Source organism: Pieris rapae, chromosome 6 (genome assembly GCF_905147795.1).
Source record: "Pieris rapae chromosome 6, ilPieRapa1.1, whole genome shotgun sequence".
NCBI classification, from domain to species: domain Eukaryota; kingdom Metazoa; phylum Arthropoda; class Insecta; order Lepidoptera; family Pieridae; genus Pieris; species Pieris rapae.
In genome coordinates, this window is record NC_059514.1 from 6,536,277 (window position 1) to 6,550,609 (window position 14,333).

At 32.2% G+C, this 14,333-nt stretch overlaps 1 protein-coding gene across 1 annotated transcript; it reads left to right on the forward strand.

Moving 5' to 3' along the window:
* The first annotated feature begins 3,553 nt into the window (after positions 1 to 3,553).
* Positions 3,554 to 14,228, forward strand: LOC110992466 (protein regulator of cytokinesis 1). The gene is made up of 13 exons (XM_022258304.2): positions 3,554 to 3,737; positions 3,921 to 4,120; positions 4,326 to 4,676; positions 4,998 to 5,146; positions 5,323 to 5,490; positions 6,434 to 6,606; positions 6,922 to 7,069; positions 7,422 to 7,550; positions 7,845 to 7,981; positions 9,322 to 9,429; positions 10,250 to 10,382; positions 11,753 to 11,866; positions 12,236 to 14,228. The coding sequence occupies exons 1-13, from the start codon at positions 3,703 to 3,705 to the stop codon at positions 12,584 to 12,586; spliced, it is 2,196 nt and encodes a 731-aa protein (XP_022113996.2). The 5' UTR covers positions 3,554 to 3,702; the 3' UTR covers positions 12,587 to 14,228.
* Positions 14,229 to 14,333: the final 105 nt, after the last annotated feature.

Genomic DNA, 14,333 nt, shown 5'->3' on the forward strand with positions numbered 1-14,333 from the left:
TACGTGTGCGGTTAGTACATTGGCACACTGATCGCGTCTTGGGAACAATAGATACAAGCTAATAGACAAATACGATCAAAATTTCAAGACAATTTCGAGCAGTAATTTTACTTTCCCCTATTAACATTTCTTTACTTTTGTATCTCACTTCTACCATCTACATACGATTGACTTGTGCTTAAATAAAACGAATACTATAACAATGTATATTGTAATGAAGTTTTTCTCGTTTTAATGTCGCTTGTGAAATAAGCTGTGTGAGAATCTGATACACATCATGCCTCGCACACTTAATTTTTTTTTCGATTTTATTAGTACATTATGGGAATACAAGACATTTCCCAATTCTTTCAAATTAATACTTTAATTATTTTCCTTCAATATTCAACAGCCTTATAAATATATTCTGATGATTTCTATACGGAAGATTATCGGCCTACTTAAGTGCTGATTTCGTAAAAAGTGTACACAAGTGAACACTTCATTATGTTATAGTAAAATCAGTCAGCTATAATCGTGCGTAGCTTGAAATTACTGTCTGTTATCATTTAGGGCAAGTTAATAATCACCGAAATTTGAATCTATTGAAACATACATAAAATTCTTTTATTTTTAGATGCGAATCGATGTGACAATTTTTTCTTTTAGTCGTCATATTAGTTCGTTATAATATTACTTTAATGGATAGAAATCGAAATAATTAATGTAAATAGTGAATAAAATCTTAGAGAAGGTTTATATACATGTGTAAGCTCGTATAAAGCCAGCATTAGATGTGAATTGCCCAAAATAAAGCACTATTATTTCTTCAGAACCGACTCCAGAACCCTGTTTGACAGTGGCCAAGACTATTGTATTTATAATAGATATATTCTATCTGTACAGAATATGTATAATTAAGAAGTGTATACATTATACACTTCTTAATTATACATATTATTACTAATATACACTTCTTAATTATATAGACTCAAAAAAAGCCAAAACCAAATAAGAAAAGTGTAAAAAAAAAGTAATTTCTGTCTCGCCGATATATACGCTAATCTAGGAACAAACACATTTTGCACTAATTTAATTAATCTTAATACGTGGCATTTAGACTATGTTTTATTAAATATTTCAGGGAAGAAGGCATCTCGAATCGACATTTGAAGGTTAATCATTTCAATAACTTCTCAAATTTTTCTCTTCATAATATATTACTCGATTTTGAAAAGTGTGAAATCTAGTCCGCGAAGTTTAATATTACCGCATAAAGTATAATATAGAGTTACAATTCCTCAATCGGTATATTCGTGTCTCGTTACACAACTCCTAAGGAGGTCATTTATGTATTTTTACTTTATTTTTTTAATAAAGTGTATTGTAAACTGTAATTAACGCATAAAATGATGTAAAGTAGGCTGAGATAATTAGATTTATTGTATGGCCTAAGTGAAAGCAGTTGCAACGGCGACGTAGACTAAACTTATATATTTGAAGTATATTCTTAAACAACTAATTTAATTTTTATAATTCTCAGTAGCTAAGTGTAAATTTTATAAATTCATCGCGTTATATGAATACCTCGTTCCTTCTTATCCCATCACTGATAGAGGAACAAAGTATTCATAGGGTGGGCCAAAAGGGTGTTGGCTGTTTCAATATTCAAATAAAAAAGAACTACGATAGATTACAAAAATATATTTTTATTTTTAAATATACAGATATATAGAATAGAATATATAGAAACATAGGCATTTTTAAGACTTAATAATTGTGTGGTTCAAATGACTTCCCTCGGCTACTTGGCACTCCAGGAACCGAAGTCGTAAATTTTGGAAAACTCGTTGAATAGTCGTTCTCGGTATTTTGTTTCTTTCCCGAATAATATTCCTCTTTAGCTGCTCTAAATTGATCGGCTTATTTTCGTAGACTACAGATTTGAGGTAGCCACATAGATAATAATCGCATAGTGAGAGATCGGGGCTACGAGGTGGGCAATCAATAAAAAATGGTATAGGCATAGTAAAATGGCTTTCCTATATAGAGATGGATTTGCAATTCAAATGGAAAACTCATTCTTAAGAACACCCGAAATTTCTTAATCATAACAATTTGTCAATCACATTTGAAGAACGTTTATGTCAAATATTTATATGAAAAATCTTAGTTTAATCTGATTCTCATTTGTTTATTTTGATTAGGATAGAGTTTGTAGTCAAAAAAAAATCCTTGCCATCTTCTCTGCCTATAAGAAGTAACTACACCAGTAGATACGTCTCGCAAACGTGTCTTCTTTATAGCAGCTCGTCAAGAAAACTGCTTGGACTACCATCAAGAATGGAAAACTGATTATTTGTGTGTTGGCCACCAGGCGGAGAAGGGCATCGTCCGTATTGAAGCGAATTTAAATTAACGATAGAAACATTCTGAAGGGACTTGTTAAGGCTAGACATAGGCTCAAATATTTATATTTTTATAACTAAGTCATTTATTTATTCCAGTAAATTTTTCTACCTTAACAGTTACTACTAATGCGATATAATTCCAAAATAAATTAGTATCATAAGTCAAAGTATCGCCTAAAAATGACCACCTTCTAATAAGTTTTATTTGTTTATGTTATTTTATTGAGTTAAATGCATTTTTTTATTACTTACGTAAGATTACTAATATTTGTACTTTCAAAATTTTGAACTATCAAGGTAGCATTTAGGATATAATAATCTCCCTAAGCAAATTTAATTTTCAATCTATATATTGTATAGTATCAAGTATGCCTCTATGAACCTGAAACAGTTGAAACGTCATACGTCATAAGTAAGGGAATCAAATTATTTTATTATCTTTTGGAATGCTGTTAATCTTTACCTGATACTACCGCAATGTTACTTTCGAGATCTGCTGCAGGGGTTTTACCTTGTTTTGCAATAGTCGTGCCTTAACATACAACGTTGTCATTACAAGATGTAGTAACCAAATGCTCTATATTTAAATAATTTTATGTATTTGTTAATATTTTCAAGTTGTAAACTGTGGTTTGGAATAAATAAGAATAATTGACTTAAGAAGTTACTTTGTATGAAGCGCCTAATAATAAATTCGTGTGAGTATATTTCACGCTCAGAAAAAATTTACACGACTTAATACTTAGATTTTAAGAATTAAATAAATTATTGCCTACCATAGGTTTCAAATTTCGCTATACCTTCACCTATCCTATATTAAAATATTTTAGTTTACACGCCAATAGATATATTAATAATAAACAGTTAAAATTATATGAATTTATCGCGTTAGAACTATTATCGTTACTTTACATATTAATGTTGTATACAATGCTTTAGTTGCAATAAAAGTCGTGAATGCGCCACCTGTTTGATTAATCCAAATCAAGTATAGTTGTTAAGCGCCATCTATTACAGATTTAAATAACATAGTAGTCTATGCCCAGCATCCCGACCGAAACACAAAAAAAAATATTTTGGTTTATGGTATTTTCAGTAACCAATAGAATAAAAGATACATTCAGTTTGACGTTAACGTTTTAATTTTGAAAGTTTTACTTTTAAAACGTATTTTGGAGGCGTGTCGTGATTGTAATTGTTTATAACTTTAATCTATAATTTGGTATTTTTGTTCATTGCCTACGGCTTATCCTATATATTTAACCGTAGACGTAGTACTTTAATATACAGTGATTACTGGTCGTTGTTAAAAATGACTGTAAATAGGGAGGATATTGAAAAACATTTGTAAGTTTGATATTTTGATACTTGCACATACCTAATGTATTTTTACTTCCTCTACCAACTCTGTATTTTTAATTCTTACATTAACCTTATTCACTAGTGAATCTTTTATGCAAATATATATGATGATTTATGGGTGCTTCTCGTTTTTATATTTTATATGTTTAGATTGTATGCTTGTTTTAGTGATGAAACTATTGAAAAAATAACAAAAGACCTTCGCCACCTTATGAGTAGATTATGGGAGAATTGGTCGCACTTGGGCGTTGATGAGAAAACTAAATTTGCTAATATCATCAAGTTACACCAAATCGAACAAGACTTTCACAATGAAGTTATGACGGAGACAACATTGAAAATGAAACGGCTACAAGAACAAATCGATAGTAAGTGACTCTTATTTAGATATAACAATTAAGAATATATTGTTAAAATAATATTTTTTATTATAAAATTGAAATATATTATTTTGTATAATTTAAGACTAAGTTGTCTTAAATTGTAGATCTGTGCCCTGTCGCTAATTAATTTAGTATTTGGTAGCTTGATGATAAAGAGTAATAATATAATCTTTCAATTTTCATTATGTAGGTTTAAAAGAAGAAACTGAGCAATTAAGTAGAAGTCTGTCAATAAACATAGAGTTGCAGTCAATGACAGAAGATACCCTGCTTTATGAGTACAAGAAAGATTTAGAAGATCAAATCGCTGGTTATAGAGAGCAAGTGAAGCAACGCAAGATCAAAATGGATAGATTGATGGAGTGGCAACAGGACTTGAGTGAGAAACTTGGTGTAACTATGCAACAACTTCAGAAAATACCACTTCCATCAGAAGAGGATTTAGATCAGCTAAAAAATAACTTAGAGGTCCTGCAGGCTGAGAGAGACAGAAGGGTGGAAAGCTTTCTCTACACACAGGTTGAGATAAAGAACATTATGGGTAAGTGTGAGAGCTATATTTTTTAATTTTTGTTCAGGAAGTAATTTAAGCAAAGAGATGGTTGCCGCCGTGATCCAGTTGAATAGAATTGCAGTTATGATATTTTTTACTTTCCTTTTTCAAATATTTCACTCAATTGTATCTATATGGAGGAAAGCCTTCATAAACCTGGTGTTGTTTGATATAATGCTATATTATTTACAAAATTGGTATTCATTGCTTACACAGTTACCCACCAGTCTGGGGAAGAGTCTGGAGTCTTTTTTTAAATATCCTATGCAAGAAATCTCTAAACCAGAAAAACAATTTCTTAAATTACAGAAAAGTTACAAATGAAGCCACAAAGCAAATTTGAGCAGATGGTTGTATCATCGCTGTCAGTTGACTTCAAAGTAACGGATATGAATATGGATAGGCTTGCTAAACTTCAACAAGATTTGCAGGAGAAATATGAACAAACTAATAATAGGGTGAGAATATTTTGCAAACCTTAATATTGGAATATAAATTTGTTTTTGTTTTGAATATATGTTTAACATTTTAATTGTTAGTACTAATCAATCTTTATGGCAACAGCCTTTATTATCAAAAAAGCATGTCAGTGTATTAAGGTTTAACATATATTTTTAAATCATAAACTTTGAAGGTATTGGAGCTACGTGAACGTTTAGCAAGGTTATGGGAATGCCTAGAGGAAGACCAAATTTACAGAGACAACTTCCTTCAAGCACATCCTGGCTGCAGTCCTCCCACTGAGGCAGCTCTTAAGGAAGAACTGAAACGTTGTGAGGTGATCAAACGGCAGAAAATTTCTGTAAGTTGTTTTATTATTTTTTTGTTCATTTAGCACCCTGCTTGTACGTCGAATCAGCATACACATAAATTATAAATAGTGTGAATAGTTAAACTTCATTCATGGACAACTGAGTGTCCGATAAGCAATGTTGCTTCAATAGCCTTCATTTAGGTTTAAATCAGTATAACTATGTAGTATTATTACCATTTTCTTGTGTAGCCAAGTCCACATTTCAAAGATCGTCATGCTCACTTAAATGTCATTGCTTGTGGCGGCGTCCATGCGTCGGGTTGTCTCTCTCCCTAAAATATGGCGAGGGGGCCGATGGCTGGCCATGCGTCATACTCGTGAACGGATGCTACTTGTGGTGACTGGTCGTACTTGTATTCGTGTATGCGGTGATATTAGTTGTTTATACTACGTATTTGCGTGTTGTTGTCACGAGTATGTAAGTGCGTGCTCCTATTTCACCATGCCTCCTGCTGATAGAGGACAAATCTTTGTTTTTAATTTATTTTATTATTCTTTATTACTCAAGATGGCATATGGAACAGGGTGTAATGGTTGCAGCTTCTTACAAACATTGTGTAAAAAAAACTTGGCGATTAAAAAGAGTGGCGGAGAGTTTATTGCCAGTTCTTCTCTTCCGTTAAATTAAATCATTTAATGTATATTTCTTTTTTTTTGACGTTCATAAATGTACATTATATTAAGTACCTATATGATAATATAATAAATGATTTTTGATTTGATTTGATTTGAGTCACTTACATGCTTATCTTGAGTCTAAGGCGCGCCAGTTCCCTTACGTTGTTACTCAGTCATGAGTACATGTATTTGCAATTGGCAAGTCCATCCAAAACTTTTCAGTAACCAAATAAGTTCTTTCATTTGTTTAATAAACAATTCACTTATTTCTGTAGAAAAAAACTTCAGTGTTTTAAAAGATGTAATAATGCAGGTATTTGTGGCCAATACCCGCACCAAGATAAAGTTAATGTGGGACAACCTGATGTACTCTCGCGAACAGCGGGATGAGTTCCATCATTACCACGTCGACCATTACACTGAAGATATACTGTCGTTACATGAAATGTACCTCGAGAAGATTACCAAGTTCTATGAAGAACATAGGTATGTATCATTTATCTCTTTGTTTTCTTGTGCATTTGTTTCTACAATGTATGTAGTTTGAGTAAGAAATTTTCTTCTCCTACACCGCCACTAGTCTTTATCTCGTTAATCTAGAAATAATACCCTTCATTAATTTGAGTAGAAGTACAGTTTTTTTTTATTTTAAGTCGAAATGCATTTTCCTCAGTCACACTCAAACCTCAAAACCCATTTGTATCCATTATATAATGTTATTAAATTAATTCAAATCCAGTTAAACCTTATTACGAGTCGATAAAAATCGTAACCTAATTTAAGGTTTTTACTGTGTTTCAGGGATATTTATGAGTTAGTGGCAACCCGTAAGGGACTTTGGCAGAAGATGATGGAGCTTGAGGCCCGGGCCTCTGCCCCTGGCCGCTTTAACAACCGCGGAGGGCAGCTGCTTAAAGAAGAACGGGAGAGGAAGGCCATCGCTAGCAGCGTGAGTGATGTTTAAATTAAAAAAAAGCATTGCAAATAATAATTATATTACTTCTCATAACTACCAGGCCCGTTCTCTTTCCGAATATTTATTAATAACACGATTATTTTTTATAGGTACAAACGAAAAAAGGTGTTTTTTTTTAAATCGTTATTGTTTAAAAAATTGAAGTACGAACATACAATATAGTTCGATTTTAAATACTTACAAAAATATCCGTTTATGGGGTATTTAGAATACTTTATTTGTTACACGAACTATCGAAAAGTGTATATTAATATGTTATAGTAAAAATGCTTTTAATTTGCTTGTTAGGAACAATAGTAGAACATTTTTTTTTAAATATTTCTAGCTGCCAAATGTGGAGGCTCAAATTCGGGAGAAAGTCCTGAAATACGAAGAAGAGACGGGTGTGACCTTTACCATTGATGGGAAACCCCTACTGGAGCTTATGAAAGATGACTGGGAGAATAGAAAGGCGGTGAGTGGCAACATTACAAAATTTACAACTTTTTTAGACTTTGTTCTTATTTCGTTTTTAAAGAATTTTTCTGAAATTATATTTTACCGTTAATTTTTAGTCTTTTTGTATAATTAATTATTATAGAAAAAAGTTCCGGTAAGGGTTTATAACTTAACAAATGAATTATGTCTTTAGAAACCGGTTACAGGATGTTTACATAGTTATTAAAGGTGCTAAAGATTTCTACTTTGTTTATTTATGTGACATTCCGACTTAAAGTAAATTAAATCACAATTCCGCCGTCCTTAACAGGAGCGTCAAAACAAAATGTCTGCCCGCAAGCAAGCTTTGACGCCGACCACACCCAGTTTCCGGTCTTTGGCAACTTCACCCCTTGGAAAACGTAATCGTACTGCAGCGGGACTTGCACATACAGCCGATAGGAACAGGTAAGAGAACAAATACACAACTACACGCAATACTCGCCGAACGAGTTCGCTTATCTTGCCTAAGCCGCGTACAAATTATTTGAAGAAGTCTATTAGGTATGAGGGTGTGCAATTATTTAATCAATTACCATCTAAAATTCGCAATATTGGTGTGTTTGACAAATTCAAAAAGGCAGTACAGATGCTTGTTAGAGTGAACACAGTTGACTAAAATTGAGACGGCTAATGGCAACCTGTATCTCGCTCGTATATATACATATTAATATTAAGTTTCTCATGTAAATAAAATATATTTTTTTGTAATGAGAAATAATGTTCTTTAAACATAAGAGAAAAGAAAGAAAATAATAAGCATAAAACGGACATCATTGATTTGTTTACTCAACACTGTTAAATTACAATTTTTAAATAAATAATAAAATTGCGTCATAATTCCTATATTCTGTCATATGCCTTATAGTGGCGTAATTAACAATCACAATCACAACATAGATAAGCAATCTTGGTAAGGGGTGTGTTATGTGACACGGCCATACCATATGTTGCATTCTTCCCTTTAAAGCGTCTCGCATACATTCGTGGTCATTTTGCTGTGTATTGTTGAAGTGAAACTTTTTTCCCTTTCTTGGCCTGCACGGAGTGAAACTTTTAATGTGATTTCCAACAAGGTTGCGTTTAAGGTTTTTACGCTACTGGGGAGGGGGAGATACAGCGAGAGTGAATGCGTGGCACTCGAACACATTCGTGTAGTATATCTGATACAGGCCAGCGCGAGCGAGAAAGAGAAAAAGAGAGAAAGAGAGAGAGAAAGAAAGATAAAGGTTAAAAGTAGGTGAGAGAAAGAGAGGGGTATTCTTGCTATGCAGCGAAGTAAACAGTGTGAGGGTCGTAAAATTAACAGCAGAAATATGTATTTGTTGGTCAAATTTTTAATTTATAATATTCATTTTTTAATTTTCAAAGATGCGATGATCAATTGTAAATAATGTTATTAAAGTTTGTCTTTTACAACATGATTTAACTAAAAATTAACTTCTAGCCCATCCTATTTTCATTTCCACATTACGATGTTTGACATCTTCAGCGCGGAGGTCTCCACGCACTACTTATTTCACAGTACCTTTACCATGAGTTTGATAATTAACGTAATATATTTGTATGTTATCATTAAGGCATAAAGACGATATATATTGGATTAATAATTAGTATGTAATCTATAAAGAACTTGACTCGTCGGTTTAAGTACTTTATAGATTGCATGCCGACCTCCCGCTAATAGCCTTTAAAGCGTTATTTATAGTGCAGTTTATTTATATATAACATTTAAATGTAAATTATAGGCCACCGACGAAACGCCAGCTCGTTACGGGCAGTGCTACAAAAGCCACTTCCATATTAACAGCGAACCGCTCCGTGCTTAAGAGATCCGCCATTACTTCAATCAAAAGGTTAGTATTTAATGTAATTAACCCAAAACATTTGCAAATATCGCGGTCAAAACTTTTTTTTCTTTACAGTGCTCGTTTGTGAAACTAATGAAGTGTAATGTTGTGACAGGCGAGGTATAGCATTACATAAAAAGTAAATTAAGTACTGTTACATCATTGCCCGTAAAAGTAATTATAGTCCTCAGTAATTATATATGTGCAACAATCGATTGCGTTAGTAGTTTATTGCTTGTATGGTTGTAGTCGACTTTAAAAAAGGATATATTTGAACGATTGTGGCATTTGAATAAAGTAACTAAATTGTAGTAGTTAATTATTTTATTTATGGTATTTGAATAGAATTGGTTGTATTTTATTTTCACTGAAACGTCTTCTTATCTAATATCGAACGTACTGGGAATATACAAATGAGATTGGAGGAACAGAGGAAATCTAGTGTTTTCTTGTTAAAATAAAAATTATCTAGAATTTTGTTTAACAGAATTTCCCACACTTTTTTTTTATAGAACAGGGGACAGGAGGCTTACCTGATGTTAAGTGATACCGCCGTCCGTGGACGCTCAATGCCAGAGGGCTCGCGATTGCGTTGTCGGCCTTTTACGAATTGATACGCTCTTTTCTTGAAGGACCCTAAGTCGAATGTTTCTTTGTTTTTATGTTACTTATTAACATTATAATCACATGAAACAAAAGGACTCTTTTTTTTACACAATTTTGTGTTTTTAAAATTGAAATACGCTAAACAGCCAACAAACAAATAAATTTTAAGTTACTTTAAGTTTTTTTTACATTCTTCTGAATATGCAACGAATTCTTTCAGACGTATGAGCGGTCGGTTAGCAGCTCGCGACGAAGGCAAGGGTGAAGCGAAGCGAAAGTTGGATTTCCTCGATACAAACGCCAAGAACACAAAGATTATTGTAAATGGCAGCATTCTTAAACACAAGCGTACTGTAGGTGCATTCTATTTATTTGTCTCTATTTCTGATTTCATATATTTTCAAAATTTTTAACTAATGAATTAACAACTTTTTTTTTTTTCTATATACATGTGTCTTCACTAAGACATCATGGAACATTACGATCTAGCCTAACTTAAGACTAATAAGTAATTTAAGTCTAAAGTAAAGTACGACATTTTTGCGTGCTTTAAATTTTAATAACGATTCATACCTTTTTGTGATAAAATAATTTTAAATTAGGATACACATAGGATCATTTAATTACCCTAAGGATTTGTGTCGCATCTATATTATCCATCAAACCAACTTAAAAATTGTGATGATTGGTTTAAGTTGATAAATTATGAATAATACATGAGTCAGAGCTTGAGACACTACAATAATTATTTATTTATATAAATTGCTTTAGAATTATTTTAGGAGTAGTATTTTGTCGTAATTATGTAGCGAATGTAGAATTGTTTGAAGCTTATTTGTTCCGTATGCGTTAGTTAAAAATTGTTTCACCAGCTATTGAATTTAGGGTATTCTGGATATGTAGAATTATTAAGTTTTAATAGGTTTAAAGTGTATATTCCTGTCCTTCCTTGGCCATGCGGTGGACACATTTTGGTCTGTTTTATTGATATTATTGATTTACATTCAAGAATGATCACATGATAAAATGTAAGTCATTTTTCTGTCTCTTAGGCCATAATTCCAGCATACAAGAGTATTACTCAGCGCTGAATGAATTGTATACTTAGGGCCTGTTTCACAATGTATGGATAAAGTACCAAATAGCTATGCGACACATAAATTATTCGAAAGATAAAAGTTCCGAATAAGATACTTGGCGTTTCAATACGAATAGCACTATCTGACAGTAGTGAAACGCAAAAATATTGTTTATCCTACCTGTAAGTAATAAATAGCTTATTTTGAACTTATCTCGACATTGTGTAACAGGCCATTAGTCTGTTTTACTTTCACGGGGTTATCTAGAAAATCTACTCAACGTGTATTGCAAGGAATAAGCTCAGAAACTACTTATTATTTACACTTCGTTAGCATAATATACATAATTATACATATAAAAAGAACTAAAATAAAGCCGGTTACATAAGTTATTAGGCAACGGGCGGCCTTATCGCTAACAAGCGAATTCTTCCAGGTAACCCTGATATAAAACAATAAAAAGAAAACTACTTGACAGATTACAAAAACTCTATCCATCAATATAGATTGCATTAATATCCTTAATATTACAAACAAAAAGTACAAATTAAATGTTATCTGTCAAACCATTTGCTGTATGCTCAAACTTAATTTGAGACTTTCACATGGTTACTTATGTCCGCTAAAAAGATGTTTTATTCCAGTCACTCAGTCGCCGACGTTCTAACCGTCTATCGGTGAATGTCACTCAACCTACATCTGGAGATGACCAGCCGCTTGCAGAGTCTACTATGCTTACGACATACACTGATTTTAGGGTAAGAAATTATATCTCGTAATGAGTAATTTGTATGACTCAAATATTGTGGCGTTTTGAATCCAAAATAGTTATTTTAATTTACCAAAACAAAATGTCAAATCAATCAAGTTTCGTCTTCAAACATGATTAGTTGTCTTTTACCTTAATAGATTATTAAATATGAACCTGAATCTCTAATGTTTAAAGCCTTCCCAGTCGGACACACCTCGTTGATTTTATAAGACAGTTTTTCCCAAGATATTATAAAGTAATGTGTAGTTCAAGCGAATGTTAATTATGTAGTGTAAATATTTGCATCTTTATCTCTATGTTTAAACTGCAGTAATATTTTTTGTTTTTTTTTTACAATTTTTATCTTATCCTTCAGGACGGCATCCATCTAAAACAAATCAGTCGAAGCTCAGTGGCGCACAACGTTGATAAAGATATCGTAACTATCAAAGTTGAGACTCCCAGGACTGCACTCAAAAATGCGGCCCATACTCCAAGAGGCAAGGAAAACACCCCAAACCCCCCGAGTTTACTTGTCACACCCAACCGCCTAACGCGCTCAGCCACTAAGTTGAATGTTGATGGGTTTGCTACTCCCCGTACACCTCTTAGCTCAAAGAACAATGTTGTTAAGAATATGCATTTGAAGACGACACCGAATAGTGTTGGACGGTCCAAGTCACAAACACATCTGGTCAGAGTGAAGAACCTACCGCCTCTTATTTAATCCACTATGGCCATAGGTATGTTAATTCCTTCCAATCCTTACCCAAAGTGGGATTCCCTAGTCCCATTGAGAAGTCCCATAAGAGGGAAATTAAAAAAAAAAATTATAAATGAAAGTTGCTCCGGCAATTTTTTTAAAAGTATTGTTTGTGTCTAATGTTTAAACTGTCTTTTCAAATATTTTTTAGAAATTTAAATTAGTATATTTATAAACTCAAATTTGGACTACTTTAAAAATATTGGTATTCTTCTACGAGTTGCTAAATATTTTTTGTCAGTTAATGCACCTAAATTACTAGAATATTTTTTATGAGATTTAAATTATTAAAATGCTAGTTTTTAATTGGTAATAATTTCCGTAGGATTAGTGGTAAATAAATAAAGCGGATAGGTTTTTCTCTCCGATCGATGCTGGTTTTCTTAGATGGTTGTAAGTTGGTTGTATATATTTCATTAATTTAGAAAACCCCCGTTATTGAATAGCTTTACAGCGGTGCTACTATGTAATCCCCACAGCGATGTCTATCCAATCATTGATCAAATATTCACGGTTTTGATTCTAATAATAATAATAGTGATAAAACCCAATTTCATTAATTTCAATATATGTGGCGCTGATGTCATAATCATCATTGGGCGGTATCGCTGTTGAAGTTACAGGGTAAGCCTGCAGATATTTGACATTTTGAACATAAATCAGTTTTCCGGAACGGGGGGTTTTTAATTTAGTTTAATCTCATTCAATATTTTTCTAATCTATGTATTAGAAATGTTACATTGTTTTTGCATTGTCGCCTTCAAAGAGACGATCCATAGATTATCAATTACATAGATATTTGACAGTAACGCAGACAGGTATAATGACACGTGATTATATTTGATGATCTTAGATAAGAATCGGGGTATTTTTAAAGATGAACCTGCATTTCATCTATTCCGATATGATGGATGTCTCTATATTTCTGATATAGGTAGGTTTTCATTTAATCTGTTTATTATATTTTTGTACCTATAACTCTGATTCTATACGTTAAGTCTTTTTGTAAACGCCCATCGACTTTTGAGATTTTTTTATTTTAATCATAAATGTTTTTATTTTTAAGTTTTTTGACATTTTAATATAGTTTTGGTAATAGATTGTGTGATTTTTTCTTGGTACATTCTCTGATAGCAGCTTCAGTACTTAAAGCTAAGAGTATTAAACGTTTCCAGTGTATGTTTGTTTATTTTTTAATTTAGATATTGGTATCGGCGCCTAAGTTGGCAAGATTTTTGATTGCATTCAAATCACATTTCTGTTTCGAGCGATGTTTTACTACTTCTACTGTTCTCGAGAATATGGAGTAGCTAATAAAATAATTGCGTATTCAATCTTGCCAATTTATCTTCGGCTTATTAATTATACTAGGCTTATAATAATAAAATATCGTAAAATATCCAATTCGTCCACAAATTTTAGCCTCATATTTACGTTGCACCTGAAGTTTATTTTGATTAGTTTTATCAAGTGCATTCTATGTCATCTTTACAATGCGTATCTATTTATTATGTTTTATCCTTTTATTATCTTTATTTAAGTGCCTCAAAAATTAGTAGTAGCCATGTATTATGCAAGTTCCGTGTAAATAAATTATTTGTAATATAATAGCAATGTTTGTATTATTTTAAAAACCTTAAGGGTTCTAGTAAACGTAATTTTTAAGTTGTAACTAAAAATTTATCCAGTTAACAATTTCAAAGATATCGTT

Excerpts from the sequence above, each read along its gene's own strand:
- LOC110992466 (XM_022258304.2), top strand. The coding sequence starts at position 3,703 with ATGACTGTAAATAGGGAGGATATTGAAAAACATTT. Across the intron at positions 4,121-4,325 it reads GCTACAAGAACAAATCGATA|GTTTAAAAGAAGAAACTGAG; the intron begins GTAAGTGACTCT and ends TTCATTATGTAG. Across the intron at positions 4,677-4,997 it reads TGAGATAAAGAACATTATGG|AAAAGTTACAAATGAAGCCA; the intron begins GTAAGTGTGAGA and ends CTTAAATTACAG.